The sequence below is a fragment of the Gnatocerus cornutus genome, chromosome 4 (genome assembly GCF_029298725.1).
Source record: "Gnatocerus cornutus isolate USDA-ARS CGAHR chromosome 4, icGnaCorn1.1, whole genome shotgun sequence".
Lineage (NCBI taxonomy): Eukaryota > Metazoa > Arthropoda > Insecta > Coleoptera > Tenebrionidae > Gnatocerus > Gnatocerus cornutus.
This window is the reverse complement of record NC_142236.1, coordinates 17,210,042-17,230,054: the sequence shown is the minus strand read 5'-3', so window position 1 is coordinate 17,230,054 and position 20,013 is coordinate 17,210,042. Positions and strand designations below refer to the sequence as shown.

The window sequence follows — 20,013 nt, the reverse complement described above, 5'->3', positions numbered from 1 at the left end:
GGCTAGTTAGGAATAATAATAAGTTTTGTTTTTGGACAGTTGTAAAAAAAATAATAAAGAGAAAACGTTACAATTTGGTGTCAGAAGTGGGATTTGTTCGAGTTCGTCGTTGTCTCGTAGTTGTTGAACAAGTTGTTAATGCCCATGACCAGAAGCATGACGTTGGTAGAGTTGCAGGCACAGTTAGCTGCTATTATGGAAATGATGAGGAAAAACACAGAAGAAATCAAGAACAATACCGTCGAGGAAATTAGAAAAGTGGAAGAAATACTAAAACAAGAAAATAGTGAAAGAGTTAGTAAGGTGGAAGAGATGTTAGCGCAAGTAGAGAAAAAGGTGACGAAAATGCAAGACATAATGGAGGCCACCATCGAAGAGGAGATTAATAGAAAAATGGAAGCAATTGAAGGAGTGCTTCGTAGAAGACTAGGAGAGGCGACTGTTTCTTCGGGTTTATCTGTTAAACCAAGTCCATTCACAGGCAAAGATTCTTGGGATGAATATTACACTCAATTCGAGATTGTTGGTAAAATAAATAATTGGTCGATTAACGAAAAGGCGAATATGCTAGCCGCCATGTTACGCGAAACTGCGTTAGGAGTTTTGCAAAGTTTACCGGCTTCCGATCGTTTGGATTATTCAAAACTAACATCTGCCTTAAAACTTCGATTTGGTGATGAACATCTGTCAGAGCTGTTATATGGCCAACTACATAATAGAAGTCAGTTGCCGCGCGAAGACTTAACTTCCTTTGCTTATGAGATCCAGAGATTGGAACGTAAAGCGTTTTCTAAGTGTCCGCTAGAGACGCAGGAATACGTCGCAGCGAGACAGTTTATTGAAGGAATTGCAGATTTTGACGTCCAGCGAATAGTGCGGTTGTCAAATCCTCGTACACTCCAGGAAGCTCTAGTGAAAGCGCTTGAAATTGAGGCTGCAACAAAGGCGACTCGACAATGTAAGAGTGTTCGATGCATCGATGTTCCCCTTAGTGATGACATCGAGAAGATTGCTGCTGTTAGGTCTTCTCCAAGATTCCCTAGAAAATCTGGTTCGTCAGCGGTTAATCCTAATTACTCTAAGAAAATTATTTGTTGGAATTGTGGAGTGGAGGGGCACGTTCGTAGCCAGTGTAAATCAAGACCTAGAGTGACAAGATCAGTCGACCAGGGCACCAACACATCGTTGGAAAACTAGATTTTGCCAATCTCAAGAGGCAGGGATTGGCTGGGCATCTTCAAAAACGCCTCAAATTTGTTCACAATTCTTCAACCAACTCTTCTGATTGCAGTGAAGATGAAGTTGTTAATCTTCATGTTTGTAGATTAGAAAATAGTCCGATATTAGAAGGTTTTGTAAATAGTGTATCCTGTAAAATGCTGGTAGATACTGGAGCTAATGTCACCATTGTTCATCCTAGAATTGTTTCTAAGATGTCCAACATTGATTCACCTGATGTTAATTTTTCAAAGAAAATTGTTCTGAAGACAGCAAATGGTGACAAGATTCCTGTTTTAGGCGTCAAAAGCTTTCAATTTAGACTAGGTGATTTTGTTACAAATCACGAAGCTTTTGTTGCTGCAGTCGTTGACGATTGTATCCTGGGTGCTGAGTTTTTGAGCAACAATGGGTGCATCGTAGATCTGAAGCATAATGTTCTGAAAATCAACAACAATGAAGAAGTGTCCTTGTATTGCAAAAATATCAAATTGGAAACACGTGTCATCATGTCTCCATGTAATTTTACTGTACCAGCTACATCAGAGTTTGTTATTCCAATTGAAATTTCCGAATTAAACAACAATGCTTTATACATCTTTGAGCCTGAAAAGTTCATCAGTCATAATAAGCCTGTAGTTTTGGCAAGAATTATCGCACAAAGTTCAAGATTACCAATTAGAAATTTAAACACCTCAACAGAAGCAATTAAAATCAAGAAAGGCACACCTCTAGGACGAGTTGAACATGTTCAAAGCATTAAAGCAGTAGAGTCAAGTAACATTTACAAAGAAAAGACTTTACGAAAACTGTCAGATTGTCTAGAAGATCTTTATAGAAGAAGTACTCAAGGTTTAAGTTCTGAACAAAAGAAGAAAGTTTTTGATTTGTTATTGGAATTTCAAAACATTTTTGCTAAAAATTCAGGTGATTTTGGACGTACTCATTTAGTCAAGCACAAGATAGACGTAGGAGATTCTAGACCAATTAAACAGGCCCCACGTAGGGTTCCACTGTCTCGAGTTGGTGAGGTTAATGAGATGGTAAAGGACATGCACCAAAGATGATAATAGAGCCTTCGACGAGTCCATGGACCTCACCGATCGTGTTGGTTAAAAAGAAGGATGGTTCAACAAGATTTTGCGTTGATTATAGAAAATTAAATGAAGTTACCAAGAAAGATTCTTATCCACTTCCTAGAATTGATGACACTTTGGATGCTGTCGGTAGTTCGTCATGGTTTTCCACTTTAGATTTGCAAAGTGGTTATTGGCAGGTCGAAATGGACGAGACAGATAAAGAAAAGACTGCGTTTACTTCATGTGCGGGTTTGTGGCAGTTTAATGTTATGCCGTTCGGACTTTGTAATGCGCCGAGTACATTTGAAAGATTAATGGAACGCATATTAAGCGGTTTATCTTGGAATACTGCGTTAGTTTATTTGGACGATGTTATTGTTCACGCTGGAGACTTCAATGAAGAACTGATTCGTTTGCGCCAAGTATTTAGTAGACTAAAGGACGCTAATTTAAAATTAAATCCCAAGAAATGTTACTTGTTCCAAAAACAGGTCAAGTATCTGGGACATGTGTTGTCCGGTGAAGGCGTGCAGACTGACCCTGAGAAGACAGAAGCCGTAAAAAGCTGGAAGATTCCCACTAACGTCCATGAAACAAGAAGTTTTCTCGGACTTTGTAGTTACTATCGTCGGTTTGTGAAGAATTTCTCTGATGTTGCCAAACCCCTTTTTGTCATCACTGAGAAGAACAAGAAATTTGAGTGGACAAAAGAATGTCAAAGGTCGTTCGAGAATTTGAAAGTGTTGATGACTTCTGCTCCGATTTTGGCTCATCCACAAGAAGAAGGAAAATTCTTCTTAGACACTGATGCAAGCTCGTCTGGTATTGGTGCTGTTCTGTCGCAAGAACAAGATGGTTGCGAGAAAGTCATTGGTTGTTACAGCAAAACTCTTCATAAAACACAGAAAAACTGGTGCGTCACAAGAAAAGAACTTTATGCCGTTGTTAAGTCCATCGAGAACTTTCACAATTTGCTTTATGGAAGAAAGTTTGTGATTCGCACAGACCATTCTGCGTTACAATGGTTGATGAAGTTTAAGAATCCAGAAGGTCAAACAGCAAGATGGTTAGAGGTTTTGCAAACTTACGACTTCGAAATTCGTCATCGTCCTGGAAGAAGTCACGGGAATGCTGACGCTTTATCACGAAGACCATGTGATGGAAATTGTAAAAATTGTTGTCGACAAGAAGAAAGAGAAGTCTCTGTCAATGTCACTAATCTGGAAGAGATCGAAATAAATGGTTCTTCAATTTCTGCAGATGATTTGAAGAAGAAACAGCGAGAGGATTCGTCGTTGAAAAAAATAATTGAATGGTTAGAAATGGAAAGAAGACCAGAGTTTCAAGAAGTTTCTGGGTCAGACCCAATTTTGAAAGCGTATTTGGCACAATGGAGAAGTCTGAAACTGTTGGATGGTTTGCTCTACAGGCTGTGGGAAAGTGCAGATGGTAGAGAAACGAAAGAAAAACTGGTTTTACCAGCAGCGTTAATAATCGAAGTCTTAAAACATCTTCACGATAGCTCTTCTGGTGGTCACTTTGGCATCAAGAAGACGTTGGAAAAAGTTAGGGAACGGTTTTATTGGATTAGTTGCCGAGAAGATGTTGAAAACTATTGCAAAACCTGCGATGCTTGTAATGGTAGAAAAGGTCTCAATACAAGACAGCGTTCGAAGATGCAACAGTTTAACGTCGGGTCTCCGTTTGAGAGAATAGCTATCGATATTCTCGGACCACTGCCGATGACAATTCGTGGAAACAAGTATCTAGCTGTTATAATGGATTACTTTACAAAGTGGCCAGAAGTTCTTCCTCTACCAAATCAAGAAGCTGAGACTGTGGCTGGAGCACTGATTGAAAACGTAATTTCAAGATTTGGGGTTCCAATGGAAATTCAATCAGATCAAGGGCGAAATTTTGAATCAGGGTTATTTTCTTCAGTTATGAAAATCCTGGGCATAAATAAAACAAGAACGACTGCACTTCACCCACAGTCAGATGGAATGGTTGAGAGGTTCAACAGAACAATTTTGGATTATCTTTCAAAATTCGTCGATAAGAACCAAGGTGACTGGGACAAGAAAATCAGTCTTTGCATGATGGCGTATAGAACTGCCGTAAATGAGACTACGCGATTCACACCAGCAAAATTGATGTTTGGAAGAGAGCTTCGGTTACCTATAGATTTAGTTGTTGGTCAATTACCTGAAGAATCGGAACAAACTTTGCCAGAATGGGTTAACAAAATGCAGAAAGACTTATGGAATTTTCATGAAGATGCCAGAAATAACATCAGTACGGCGAGCAACAGGATGAAGGCGAGATACGATCTTCGAGCTACGGAGTCCAGGTATAAAGAAGGCGACAAAGTTTGGTTTTTCAATCCTAAAAGAAAAAAAGGAAAATGTCCAAAGCTCCAGAAAGACTGGGAAGGGCCGTATGAGATTTTGAAATGTTTGAATGATGTAGTATTCAGAATCCGCATGGGCCGCAATGGTAAACCGAAGGTAGTTCACAGTGATCGTTTGTTTCCATATAGAGGTAGAGAAGAAGTATTCTCCGAGGACGTTGAAAATTAAGAGGGGGAGAGTGTGACGATAGTAGGCTAGTATGGGAAGAGTAGGCTAGTTAGGAATAATAATAAGTTTTGTTTTTGGACAGTTGTAAAAAAAATAATAAAGAGAAAACGTTACAATATAAAAGAGTCATGAGCTGCTCCTCCTAAATTAGCATTTACATTCAAAATTTCCATCTTACTGTCACAAATAATTTCAACATTTTTTGAGTGGTATCCTTTTCTATTAAAATAAATAAGCTTATCTTCAGTAGGGTGTAAGATCGCCACATGGGTGCCATCAATAACACCAATAATGCCGGGAAAGTTGTATTTTTCATGAAATCTGCGTTTTATGTCTTGTTTTTTTCTGGTTCCACAGGGAATTTAATCCATCTAGGTGCTACTGATTCACTACCAATGCCTTTCTGGTATGATCCTGTAGCGAAAAACCGTAAAGCAACCAAGATTCTGTTTTCTATAGACAGCCTTGTTCGTCTTCGTATCGGTTGTAAAATAGTTATTTAATAAACTAGTTTGTTAATGAAGGCGATTAAAGATCGACACTGTTTAAAGCACGAACGAGCGAAGCGAGTGAGTGTCTTTAATAGTGGAGATCATTAATCGCCCATTAACAAACGAGTTTATTACAACGTTTTATCGTTGACCACACAATACCTTTATTTGGGTGACAAAATGGGCAAGAGTTTCACGGAAAAATCATTATGATAAAAAAACATATTTACCATTGAAAAAATGACATGCGAACTTTATCAACAAGTGTCACCATTTTGAAAAAGTTGTTGCTGAAGCCGTAATTATGGACCTGGAAAATTGTGATAATACCCTACCGGCTGCAGTGGTCCAAAGCGCAAACGATGCATGTTCAAGTTTATTACCGAGTAAAAGTAAATATTCAGAAATAGAAACATAGTTGAAGATAAAGCCGTAGTTTTTGTTTTATTTCTGTGTGTATTTCTGGTTGCATATGTCAAAATGTCAAAATTACAAAAAGAGCTGCATAATGAAAAAGAGAGCGTTAATGACACCCATTAACGCATCCTTTTTCAGACAAACTAATTCATTAATATCGACATTAATAAGAGGTCAACGATAAAAGGTTTTAATTCTACTACAAGATTTAGATAAAGGTCTTTATTCAGTCTAAACAATCGTCGAAATTCACGATCAGGCAAATTTAAAACATCTACTCTGTTTCTTAAAAAAACTCTTTAATTGGTGTTTTCGACGTGCCTCCTCTTCGTTAAGAACTTGATACAAAAATATGGCATTCATTTTGAAAAAATTTACTGAATTTCACGTTGGTTGTAAAACGAAACACTTAAAAATGCCGATGTTTTCAGGTAATTCTGCAATGTTAATATAATGACATTTCTAACGCCGAAAACCGCCGAACCGTTAAAGAAAAATTGATAAAGAGTACTATCATAGAATAAAGAGAAATTTCCTTTCCTTTCTTTTCCTTTCGACCTCTATTTCCAAATGCTTTCATAGTCCCAGTGCAGATCATCATTTCTTCTGACCAAAGTAAGTGATCGAAATTGAAATTGTAAAATTTCTCAAGCCGTATAGTTTCTTACAGGTAGCATTAATCATGGGTTTAATGGGAGCCTACCGCACTAATGAATTCCATTTTATGAAAATTGAAGATATAAAAGACTACAATGGAGCTCTTATCGTCACTATACCTATCACTAAAACAAAGACGTCTAGATCGTTTACCGTTTCTGGTGAAAATATCTTGCACTGCGACCACCACATGCCACATCAGGCTGTTTATTTTTAAATTGCCAGAATGGTAAATGCACTATTCAAAAAGTTGGCATTAATAAGTTAGCTCCTATGGGCAAACAAATAGCTATGTATTTGAAACTTGAAAATCCTGAATTCATTTCGTCGATCTTCGGCAACAATTTGTGTGAGCGGAGGTGGTGACATCACAGCCTTGAAAAAACTAGGGGGATGGAAATCAACCGCAGTTGCCAAAGGTTACATTGACGACAACATAAATAACAAGTTGGAACGAGGAAGAAAAATTGTGGAAGTAATTAACAAGAATAATTGCACCATACAAAGTGTTAATAACATTACTACTACAACTCCCACAGAAAGTGCTATCTATAATTTGACGGAGTAACAAAATCCGCCTATAACATTTAATAACTGCACTAATATAACTAATATAACTATTAATTATAATTACCATGGTCATAAAAATTAATAAAACAGTAATAAATTCATATTGTTATTTTCCTAAAAGTAGATAAAGTATAGTATTCGACTCGCGTGTGATGGCTATTACCCACTCAGATGAAGAAGTTTCATCTTCGTGGGTAATAGCCATCATTACACACTCATTGAATAATATACTATAATGATGTACAATCGAATAAAATAATGTTCATTACGAATGAACCGATAAACAAATATGAACTCCAAGAAAACAATAAATTAACAAGAGATAAAGAATGCAAAACTTATATAAAAAATGCGACCGGACGTTCTGATAGTCGTTTTATTGTAGTTTAAAAAAAAATAGAATCGTTGAACATAAATACCTCGAAACTTGAGTACCATTTATGACTTGACTGATTTTTAATCGTTCTAAAGCTGTAGATATTAGAGAGACTAAAATGCAAGTGTGTATGGCTTAATTGGGGTATTCATAACACAAAAGGAGTAAACCATCACAGTACTTGATCCTTAATTAGTTTGGTTATTTATGACAAGTACCGACATCACTCCACACCCTTTCTCACCAGAAAAAAAAAAAACGAAAATTCTGATGGTTGTTTTGTTGTAGTTTAACAAAAAAAAGCAGAACCTTTGAACATAGATAACCCAAAACGTACATCTATAATTACACAATGTTTATTCAAAATGTTTGGATACATAAAATATAGTTTACGGTAGCCATTTTCTCGAGAGAAACGCCACTTATTAAAATCAGTCCGAGTTATGAAGAAAACATAATTTGACATTAATTAATTACGGAACCGTAGTTTCAATTTAAAAGAAAATACCATTTTTCACGCGTGTCTTGGACACAAGTATTTGCTTTGGGTGTGCTAAATGAGATCGTTAGGTCCTTATTTTGGTAAAAAAAATTATTTCGGAAAATAACTGTAGAATTCCATGAATTGAGCTGTCGTCATAAACGTCATAAATTTTTACAAACAGCGGAGTTGCTTATCAATGCCCGAGAGGTTAACCTCCCTGGAAAATCGATGTATCAGTCAATTAAGAAAATCACTAAGAAATCAGGGAAATTAATAGGAAATCACATCCAAATTAGAGTAAATTACTAGGTGGCCCTTGGAATTGGGATTGTTTATTTGTTATATTATGAAACAAAAAAACAGGAGTTCTAGTACTTAGTTACTAGTTTTTGTTCATCGAACTTTCAATTTTTAGAAATTTTTTTCTCAGATTAGTCATTTTCAAATTTATGTTTTTTTTCTCAGTTTTAGAAGATCTAAATTTTGAAAATCTAATGAAAGTTCAGATGCATTAAAATTTTTTTAATGATTTCAAGGAATGAAGAACTTTTAAAATGTATACAAAAAATAGGCCGAGGACACAAAAACGCGAGAAAAACGTCACATAACACGACATTCGGTAATATTCTTCACCCGTTGCACAAATAAACATTTACAAATTACAAATCAATTTCTTCCATATCCATCGAAATTTTCATCACTCTTACCGTAAGTTCGTGCCACAATGGCCTCGTTCAGTCTACTGATGTTAACTATCTGCAGCACATTTCAACACCATTCCTGTTGTAACGACATCTTCGTCGATTTTACAGTATTTTCCGTCGACGAGGAGACAAAGACAGTTTGGGGATTAAAAATCGTCAATGTTGCTCCAAACTTTACACATTTTACCATTCGTGATCAAAACATACCCAAACTGTGTTGCAACATTTTTAAAACTACTGAGATTTCCAGTATTTATATAGAACATTGTCAAGTCAAGGAGTTGGAAATTGAATGCTTGTCGGAAAAATTTAAACACATCGAAAATGATTTGGTAATACAACTCAATGATATGAATATTGTTACGAGAAGATTCTGGAAGCTTCGAGCGCCAGCGCTGGAATGTTCCGTGCGTTTCGAGAATCGCCGTTTCTAGAAGGTCGCTGAGTCATAGGCGGAACTCCCGAATATTCTCGCAGCGCTCCAGCATTAGGCTAGTAGTAGGGGAATATCTGTATATAGGGGAGTAGCGATAGGATTGTAGATAGTCTAGTATTTGGAAGTCCTGTAAAGTGAATAATTGTGAAGTACGAGAGTGTTCATAGTGCACAATAAAATTGTTATTGTTACAAGCGAGACTTTTGATTTTTCGGCCAACGTGACAACTGGTGTCAGAAAGTGGGATCCCGTCCAGCATTGTGATCGAGAAAATTCTGGAATTTTCGATCGGAAAATTCGTAACATTACCGGACTGTGACATTGTTACTTGATTGTGGACAATTCTTATGCCTGTTCAAACCAGACAGCAAGCCGCAGAAATGGAGGGGCTACAAGAATTGATGACCACTATGATGGCAAAATTGGAGACAAATTTAGAAGAAAGAAGACAAAGAGAGAAACTAGAAGAAGAAGAAAGAAGACAAAGAGAGAAACTAGAAGAAGAAGAAAGAAGACAAAAAGAAAAACTAGAAGAAGAAGAAAGAAGACAAAAAGAAAAACTAGAAGAAGAAGAAAGAAGACAAAGAGAAAAACTGGAAGAAGAAGAAAGAAGACAAACAGAGAATGCAGCAATCCTGAACCAGCTTAAAGACATGGAACAAAACATGAACGTAGCCATTATGGTTAAGGTCGATGAAATTCAAAAAGAGGTAGAAGAGTGCATAGGAGGCGTTAAGGAGGAACTACTAGGCGTCAGAGAAGAAGTAGAAGAGTGCATAGGAGGCGTCAAGGAGGAACTACGAGGCGTCAAAGAAGAAGTAGCAGAGCGTCTTGAAGGCGTTGAGGGAGAACTACAAGGCGTCAAAGAAGAAGTTAAAGATCTGGAGCGATTTAAACAGCACATGGAAAATGAGTTACTTCGCTTAAGGCGTCAAGTTCCAAATAGGACCGGTCTGACCACAACGAAAGAAATGAAACCTCCGACTTACGATGGGTCGACCTCACTGGACAATTACAAGCTGCAATTTGAAGTGGCGGCCAAACAAAATGGATGGTCGGAAGAAGAAAAATCCTCATTTCTGATAGTTTCCTTGAGAGGGGCGGCTCTGGACCTGCTAGAGACAGTTCCAGGTCGAGACAAAGAGCGGTACGACCAGCTGATGGCAGCGTTAGAGGCCAGATTTGGAAACCAACACCTGCAGCAAGTATACGTCTCAGAGCTCAAGACGCGGCGGCAGAGAACTGGAGAGTCTCTGCAGGAATTCGAGGCAAGTGTCAAGCGCCTCGTTTTGCTCGCCTACCCTTCGGCTCCGGCGAATTTTGTGGAACAACTAGCTGTGGATACGTTCCTGCAAGGGATTCGAGATCCAGAAATACAAAGAACGGTCCGACTGGGCAGCTATCACTCCGCAAAAGAAGCTCTGGTGCGCGCTCTAGAGGTGGAAGCCGTTTTCAAGAGCTCTGTGAACGTCCCCGATTACCGACGAATTCGAGGTGTGGGTATTGACGAAGAAGAGGCAACACCTACCGCTTTCGTCACGAAAGCCGAGCTAAACGACATCCTCAAGGAAAACAGGGAGCTACGGATGGCACTGAAGCAGCGAACTAGCCAGACCTGCTATCGTTGCGGAAAACCAGGCCATTTTAAACGTGACTGTAGGGTTGTTCCTAGGAACGACCAGAACGGTCCCCAGTCACGTCCTCAGCAGTCGGAAAACTAAAGCCCAGCAGTGTCAAGGGGCACACACTGGCTGGGGAGAGCACAAGCCCCAAAGTTATTTCCGTTATGCGTTTGAAGAGGAATTTTGAGAGTTTGATAATTGAAGGAAGTGTGAATGGGAGAAAAGTGAAGATGACGGTCGACACCGGAGCCATGGTTTCCCTTGTGAGAAAGGACATGTTGGACAACAGGACATCTCTGGAAACAACGAGTGCTATTTTAAAAACAGTCACGGGAGATGTCGCCACAGTAAGTGCCGAGGCAGAGGTCACGGTCCAGTTGGGAGGTATGAAGTTTCGGCATCGGGTGCTGGTGGCAGGAATTGAGGATGAGATGATCCTGGGAATGGATGTTATTGGACGACATGGGATTTCCTTTAATCACAACGAGAAGATCCTCAAGATTGGAACCGAAAGCTTTGTGTTATCGACCCCAGAAGTAAAAGAAGATGGAGTGAAAGCGTTCGCCTGTGAAAATACTTGTGTGGATGGGAACAGCGAGAAAGTGATAAGTGTGCGTTTAGGAGGTAACTTTGGGAGCTGCGTTGGAATGATTGAACCGACCAGAGACATGACAAAACCAATTCTTGTTGGAAAGACACTAGTAAAAGTGACGAAAGAAATACCTGTGCGGGTGGCGAATATCAACCCTACTCCAGTCACGATCAAGAAGGGCGATCTAGTTGCTGTGTGTGTTCCGATCTCCAGAATAAGTGACGCACAGCCATCAAAGAAAAACGTGAAGACCGTGAAAAAGTTAAAGCTGGAGGTAGACACGAGTGACCTTTCTGAAGAAGAAGCTCTTAAAGCGCAGGCTTTCATCAAGAAGAATAAGGACGTGTTCGCCGTTGAGAATGAACCATTAGGAAGAACGAACATCGTTCAACACAGAATCAATACGGACGACCATCAACCCATCAGACAGGCACCGAGAAGGTTACCGTGGGCGAAGCAAGAGCAGGCCGAACAGTTGGTAAAATCCATGCAAGAAGAAGGGATTATTGAAGAATCCAACAGTCCTTGGTCTTCGCCGGTTGTGCTCGTAACCAAGAAAGACGGTAGTACAAGATTCTGTGTGGATTACCGAAAACTCAACGATGTTACCAAGAAAGACAGTTTTCCACTACCCCGGATTGACGACACTCTCACAACTCTGTCAGGGTCGACGTGGTTCTCAACCTTAGACCTGAAGAGTGGATATTGGCAAGTGGGACTTCATCCCGATGACAAGGAGAAGACAGCGTTTTCCACGGGAAGTGGCCTGTACCACTTTACGGTTATGCCTTTTGGGCTTTGCAACGCACCCGCTACATTCGAAAGACTAATGGAATGTGTGTTGCGTGGATTGACGTGGAAAACTTGTCTGGTTTATTTAGACGACGTTATGGTCATGGGTAAAAACTTCGATGAACACCTGAAGAACCTTCAAGAAGTGGTAGACCGGTTTAGGGGTGCCAATTTGAAACTTAATCCGAAAAAGTGCCATCTATTTCGGAAGAATGTGGAGTTTCTGGGGCATACGGTGTCATCTGAAGGAATCAAGACCTGCGAAGATAAGATTCAGGCGATTAAGGAATGGCCCAGACCCAAGGACAAGCACGATGTGAGAAGTTTTATTGGACTTTGCACGTATTATCGGCGGTTTGTAGAAGGTTTCGCCAACATTGCTGCACCTCTGCACAAACTAACGGAAGCAAAGGCATCATTCAACTGGACATCAGATTGCGAAAGCAGTTTCAAGCGACTGAAGTTAGCTTTGTGCACTAGCCCGATTTTGAGCTACCCCAGGACTCATGGGAAGTTCGTCTTGGACACAGATGCCAGTAACATCGGCATTGGAGCAGTGTTATCGCAGGTGCAGGATGGAGAAGAGAGAGTGATCGAGTACTACAGCAAAGTGTTGAGCAAGCAAGAGAGAAATTACTGCGCTACAAGAAAGGAATTGCTGGCCGTTGTAAAATCTGTAGAGCATTTCCACAAATACTTGTTTGGCCACGAGTTCTTGATAAGGACTGATCATGCTGCCCTTACGTGGTTACTACAGATGAAAGACGCCGAAGGACAAGTGGCTAGGTGGATTGAGCGGCTACAGCAATACCACTTCAAAATCAAACATCGACCAGGAAAGCAACACAATAACGCTGACGCTCTCTCTAGAAGACCTTGCAAGGATTGCAAGCAGTGCGCGAAGATTGAAGGGCCATTGCCGGTAAACAGGATGGTTATCGGTTGTGATGATGACTGGACTACGGAGAATCTTCGGAAGGATCAACAGGCAGACCAGGAAATTGGGCCACTGCTGGAGTGGAAGGAAGCGGATAATGGAAGGCCGCGTTGGGAAGATGTCTCGGAAAAGAGTCCAGGGTTGAAAGCGATGTGGGCGCAGTGGGACTCACTGCTAGTAGAAAATGGGGTACTGAAAAGGGCTTGGGAAAGCGCAGACGGGAAGAAAGTAACCTCCCAGTTACTAGTGCCCAAGAATAGAGTCCCCCAAGTACTCAAGGAGGTCCATGACGGGACATCAGGCGCTCACTTCGGAGTGAACAAAACCTTAAGTAAGATTAGGCAGCGGTATTACTGGGTTGGCTGCCGGGAAGATGTCGAACGATGGTGTAGGAGATGTTCAGTTTGTGGGGCGAGCAAGGGACCTCGAACGCGAACTAAAGGAGGCATGAAACAATACAACGTGGGAGCCCCGTTCGAGAGAATCGCTCTAGATGTGGCCGGGCCATTTCCAAAAACTGATGACGGCAACAAGTACATCTTGGTTGTGCAGGATTATTTCAGTAAATGGCCGGAAGCGTATGCCCTTCCCAACCAAGAAGCCACAACAGTAGCTCGAGTCCTAGTGGATAATTTCTTCAGCAGGTTTGGAGTTCCACTCGAAATGCATTCCGATCAAGGAAGGAATTTTGAGTCTGGCGTTTTTCAAGAGATGTGTAAGCTGCTGGGAATTAGGAAGACTCGAACCACACCCTTGCACCCGCAATCCGACGGCATGGTCGAGAGATTCAACCAGACGATGGAGGAACATCTGTCCAAGGTAGTGGAAGAGCACCAGAGGGATTGGGATCGTCGACTGCCCTTGTTTATGATGGCCTACAGAGCTGCCATTCATGAAACCACGGGAGAAACACCAGCGAAGATTATCTTTGGAAGAGAGCTGCGTCTCCCTTGTGATCTTCTGCTTGGTTCTCCTGGGGCGGAACGAAAGGAAGTACCGGAATTCGTCGACAACCTGAGAGAGACCCTACTGGATACACACCACCTTGTGAGGCAGAGGATCAAAATGGCTAGTGACAGAATGCGGTCCAGATATAATGTGACGGCTAATCATGAAGGATTCAACGAAGGAGACTTGGTGTGGTTATTCAACCCTCGGCGAAAGAAGGGCCTATCTCCGAAGTTGACACCTACATGGGAGGGACCGTATAAGGTGATCAAGAGGATCAACGACGTGGTGTATCGGATCCAACGCAGCGCCCGTTCAAAGATGAAAGTGGTTCATCTAAATAGACTTTGTAAATATCACGGAGAATCAGGTGTTTGGTCTGATCGGGACGATCAGAACTAAGAGGGGGGCAGTGTTACGAGAAGATTCTGGAAGCTTCGAGCGCCAGCGCTGGAATGTTCCGTGCGTTTCGAGAATCGCCGTTTCTAGAAGGTCGCTGAGTCATAGGCGGAACTCCCGAATATTCTCGCAGCGCTCCAGCATTAGGCTAGTAGTAGGGGAATATCTGTATATAGGGGAGTAGCGATAGGATTGTAGATAGTCTAGTATTTGGAAGTCCTGTAAAGTGAATAATTGTGAAGTACGAGAGTGTTCATAGTGCACAATAAAATTGTTATTGTTACAAGCGAGACTTTTGATTTTTCGGCCAACGTGACAATATAATTAGAAGAGGCACTTTTTGGAATCTCAAAGTGACGAAGATTGGCTTAGAAGAAAACAAAATAAGAGTTCTGGAAAAAAGAGCTTTTGTTAATTTGACCAAGTTGACTTTTCTTCAGCTTTCAAAGAACGAACTTGTGATGTTAAATCCGGAAGCTTTTGTCAATTTACCAGTTCTGCAGTATCTTGATGTGATCTCAAATCAGATAAAACTTCTTCAAGAAGGTGTCTTCAGCTTCGTCCAAAGCGAAAGTAGTTTTTTAACTTTCAGTTGTAACAAAATATCAGCCATTGATAATCGTGCTTTTGATAATAGTTCTATGAATACTTCAATTAAACTTGGTTTGACTAGTAATCTGATCGAAATGTTACCACGTGGAGTTTTTAATAACCACAATTTTGGAGAAGTTGATCTACTTGATAATCCGTTAATTTATATTTCGCACGATTTTTGCTCCGAGAATTGCAAGATCCAGATTTTTCAAATTGAGTGTGATAACTTGGAATCTGATTTTATTTTCCAATGGGTGAAATCGGAGACAATGTTGAGAACTGGAAAGTGTCTTCAGTTTAATGCAACTAAGCGCACTGCGTTTAAACCACCAGCTTGCAGAGTTGAATCCAATCCAAGAAGTTCATGTTTTATGATCTTAATTGTTGTCTCTCTGCACATTTTTAATAATAATAACTTAAACTAATGGTTATAAAACAAACTTTTACAATGTCATGTATCTCAATATTTTAAATAATAAAGTGTGTTTATGCTTCAATTCAATAAAACATTCAATATCGACTTTCAAAATTTTGACTCTTTGACGACACCCCGTGATTTTAATTCAGTTATTGTTGAAGAATCCGGTCTGCAAACGTTTCTGTTTCGGAAATTTTCCGCGACAACGTGGTTGTTGTACACGGTGTCTCGCATAAAGTTAGCTTCCTTAAACATAGAGAAAGTTGAAGGTTTTAGCATTAAAAAATTCTAATGGCAAAATGCGTTTTGAAAACATTTATAAGAAGCACTCCAAAAAGTACAACTTTTGGGAACCTCTCTGTAATAATGAAATTCATCATTAGACATTTATTGCTGCCTAAACAGAAAAAGTACTTTTTGTGACGGCTACTATTTGAGACTTACATTTTGTATGGCACTTGCACGATCTTAACTTTGAAACTCTTTGAAACCAATATTTTTCACAGTAAATGTCATCAATGACAACTACATGCATAACCATTCAAGTAGTATTTATTATTCGGCCGAAATAATTTGCTGTCTCGCAATTTTGCATACGCCACGCTTCGCCTCGCTACTGCAATTTAAATGCTCGACAAAAAATGCCACTTTTCTGCCGTATAACAAAATCTACTATTGTATGTCAGTCACAATGACAATAAAGGTTGCTTTACATTTCCATGTCAAAAAGTGATGTTATACCAGAGCTCATTACTATCGGTCCACTAATTAAAAATTTGAGTTGGCAGCAGCCCCTAGCAATTTTTATCGGTAACAATTGGCAGTAAGAGCGTTTGACCTTGTTAAATCTCTATTAAAAACTTCCTGTTGCAACAAATGTTTACTTAGTTAGTTATTAATACACTCAACTTCGACAACGTGTTAACCTCACAAATCGTTACATTCAATTTTCCCCTAATTTTCTCCCTAAAGATTTGAAATTCTGATTTCCACCCAAAAATTTTCGAAAATTTACACAGGAGAGTGGACTGATAGTAATGAGCTGGACTTTAGATACCTCTAAACGACTCCAAATTGAGTACTCTAATGGACCTATTAAAGCTGCAATTTCGAAAAATACTTTTTGGCCTCATAAATTGTAAACGTCAAATTAACATTCAATTGACATCTTTGGAAACACTAGATTTACAAGCGCCCTGGACGTTTACACACGCCGTGATGTAAAAATTGTCCAAATCGTCTGCTCTTCAGATGCGTTTATAAATTAAAATTACTTTACCATAATGAAGATTGATCACCAAAGTGGAATCTACCTAAACTATTATCTCAATTAAGACAGTATTTCTATTTTTAAAGTAATATTAAAACGTTTTTTATACAGCGCCATCTTGTGTACTTTTTGTGCACCAACTACATAATTGACAATTGACAGATGATGAAATTTACAAATGTCAGATGTGACAGTTCTCATGAATTTTGAAAAATTCAATTATTTAAATTAAAGTTTTTCGGCCAAAAAGTTTAATACAACTCTTGTGCGTTAACCATTTTACAGCGCTCAATCATTAAAGCACTCCGGCTACGCCGTCGTGCTTCAAACTGATTTCGCGCTGTAAAATGTAAGTTACCACACGCGACTGTAAATAACTATTTTTCCTATGACCCCACATGAAAGTGGCATTTTCCACACGGTTAAATGACTCCGAAAGTTGATGTTTTCGTACATCCATTTCCGAAAGTAAAAGTCACTAGTGTGATATGAATATATCCGCATAGACCTGTCAAAATTGACAGTTATTTTGAAATACAAATGTAATTCTTGAATTTTTGTCCCAAATATGTAAAAAAAAAAAAAAAAGACGATTTACTGTAAAACAACTTGCATAATGATAAAAATGAATTGGTTCGGTCGTTTTTGACAAATCTGTTTTGACAGGTCTGTGCGAAAATATTCATATCACACTAGTGACTTTTACTTTTGCAAATGGATGTACGAAAACATGAAAGAATTGTCTAATTATGTGGAATACGTCACTTTTATATAAGATCGTAGAAAATGACATTTAGAATAGATAAGAATTGAACTATTGTCAAGACATATGGTTTCATCCTGATGACGAAAGGTGGTAGAAAAAGTAGTGTACATAACTCGTCGGACTCGTGTCGTATCTACACTCGACGGGCACCCGTGCATTCAAATTCACAAATTGTCACTTCCCGTACTTGTCGTGTAAATATTTATTCCCGCTGATGGTTTCGACAAATTCCGAGTACAATTCTGATGTTAAATTAATATCTGATTATGTTTTCTTGCTCGCTCATCCATAAGGTCGAGTTTTGATTCAACTTTTTTAAGAAAAGTTCAAATGTTAGCACTATTTGAGCGGAACATTCAAAACTTCCCATTTTTAATTCGAGTTTTGAATAGTATTGAACTGATTGGAATAAGAAAAATATCTTTCAAATAATTTATCACTAAAAAAAACTTTTTAATTTCCAATTTCTGTTAGTGGTGTGCTACAACATTTTTTCTTCACTCTGAGAACTGAACTTGGCTCATCACCGAAACCATCGAATATATCGATTTGACGATCTACAAAACGCAATCAGTTTGCTTTTGTTGGATCAACAACTCACCGCAACGCCTAGATCATAATTCATCGTCATGGTCCTTGAAAATGTCAATTCAAGAGTCTTCTGAGAATTCAGTAGAAACATAAAGTAATTCTTTTTATTTCCGGTACTCCAGTTGTACCAATTTATCGTAGACAGCAGTAAATTCAGCTCGTTTGACTACAAATGTAACTAAAAGGACGAAACAAGAGGCACTAAACTCTTACGAAATCTTCTACCATTTGTCCTGTCAAAATAATGTGTACGAAAATTAGAGTGGCTGTTGCAATCACAGAGTAGATCCTGGCGTATCGTCCTTCAAAGCTTCCTGGATACTTTGGAAAAAGATTAAGAGTTTGATAAGGTGCTACTTACAGTGTATACAAAAACCAAAATACTGATTCCCAAGATAGCGCCGGTGACGCTGTATAAAACTATCAGTGGGTTAAGTTTCCGCACGATATTCTTAAGAATACTAAAAAACAATAAAAGAAAAACTTCCTGAAATTGCAACACGTACAGATAAAGATAAACGTGTCTCTCAATGGCAATTCTCAGTTTTTGCCCAATAGCTTCTTGGTACTCCTTCTGATAAAACAACGTTTCGTTACCGTCGAACCCATCATCAATTCCTTTCACAAAATCGATGAGTAAGTAAAATTGAAAGCGAAGCACACTGAAGAAGTAGTTAGTCATGTAAAACAGAACTGGAGTCATAACAGCGATGCAAATAAATAATATTCTGAGCGTCCAGGTTAAAATTGGCTCCCACTGTGGGAAAAACTCTTCAAAAATGGCGAAAGGAAAGAAAATATCAACGTCTCCGTCTACCGGCAGCATGAATGCAAATCCGCAAAAGGTGGTCAAAATTGTGTTCGTCACGGTGTAAGTGTTGAAATAGAGTGCTTCCAAGCGAATTCGTTTACGGGTGGCAACACTGACTGTGTTCATGTCCCAGTATTCAATATTGCCTACTATGTTTTGGTACAGTGTCGCAAACATCGGAATAGTAGCAATAGAAGCAATAATCTAAAAACTAAATAGAAAGAGATCATTTCGAATGGTACTTACAAAAATATAACATCCGTAAACTGGCAGGTACTTGATAAAGTACCAAAAATCAAACTTTACCAAAAATAGAACTGTTTGGAAAATCACCAACATGGTCAAGACGATGGTGACAACTCCTGTTAAAACTTTTATGAAGACATTTTGGAACGCATCGAGATAGATGAGGCGAAGAAGCCAGAGATGGTCATCTGCAACCACACAGATTAAATTTGGTTTGTTGTTGGAGCCTTACCTTCTTTGGAGAACGGGACAACTTTTGTGGCGACGCTCATCTTTCCGCACAACCGAATGAATGTTTTGCTAGTTATTGATAATTTTAAATTGTCATTATAATTGTAATTGTAGTTATGGTAACTAATGATGGAAAGTAATCGATCCGATCAATAATAATTATATCTGTTAAGGGGTTTCGATAATATAACAAATTATTGTAATAACATGAGCTCGGATTTTATGAAACTAGCAAATTTCTGCACATAAACCCAAATTTCTGAATATTTAAAACTCAAAATTTAGACAAAAATCGTCAATGTTTTTGTTCGTTCTGTTCTGTTCGTTCCCTTTGATTAAAAAATGGATCCCCAAAACTTCCAATGAGACTAAAAAAGAAGGGTTGTAATTGAATAGCCTATCGTGCTAGTTTTTAATTGTAATTAACATGAGAGGGTGCAGTGGGTGCAATTAATGCTTAGTGGCTTAACATGTTTAAATCGTCAAATTAAAACGATCGTTAACAAAAAAAATTTCTTCGTGCGCCTTCGTCATTTTTCATGAGATTTTGGACACTCATTTACGGCAAGAAAATCACCTTTTAAATGTTTAGGGAGTCCAACGTGACATCGAAAGGTTGGTTTTATTTATAGTCGGAATTTTGTAACTTTGGTCTAACTCCGCCCACATAAACAAATGACAATTTAAATTTGACGAATCAAGGAATAGCTAGCCTCCTTTGCCCAACATAATAAAAAATTTGACAACTCTAGTGTCATACTTGTCAAGAATCGTAAAACTATCGT

The 20,013-nt window shown here is 39.0% G+C and overlaps 1 protein-coding gene across 1 annotated transcript; it reads right to left on the bottom strand.

The window, feature by feature from the left end:
- Positions 1-17,825: 17,825 nt before the first annotated feature.
- On the bottom strand, positions 17,826-19,304 carry LOC148176490 (uncharacterized). The gene is made up of 7 exons (XM_088034712.1): positions 19,230-19,304; positions 18,998-19,185; positions 18,447-18,955; positions 18,302-18,401; positions 18,154-18,261; positions 17,951-18,106; positions 17,826-17,906 (listed from the first exon to the last, which is right to left on the bottom strand). Exons 1-7 carry the CDS (start codon positions 19,267-19,269, stop codon positions 17,847-17,849), a joined length of 1,161 nt encoding a protein of 386 aa, XP_087890838.1. The 5' UTR covers positions 19,270-19,304; the 3' UTR covers positions 17,826-17,846.
- Between the last annotated feature and the right edge of the window lie 709 nt (positions 19,305-20,013).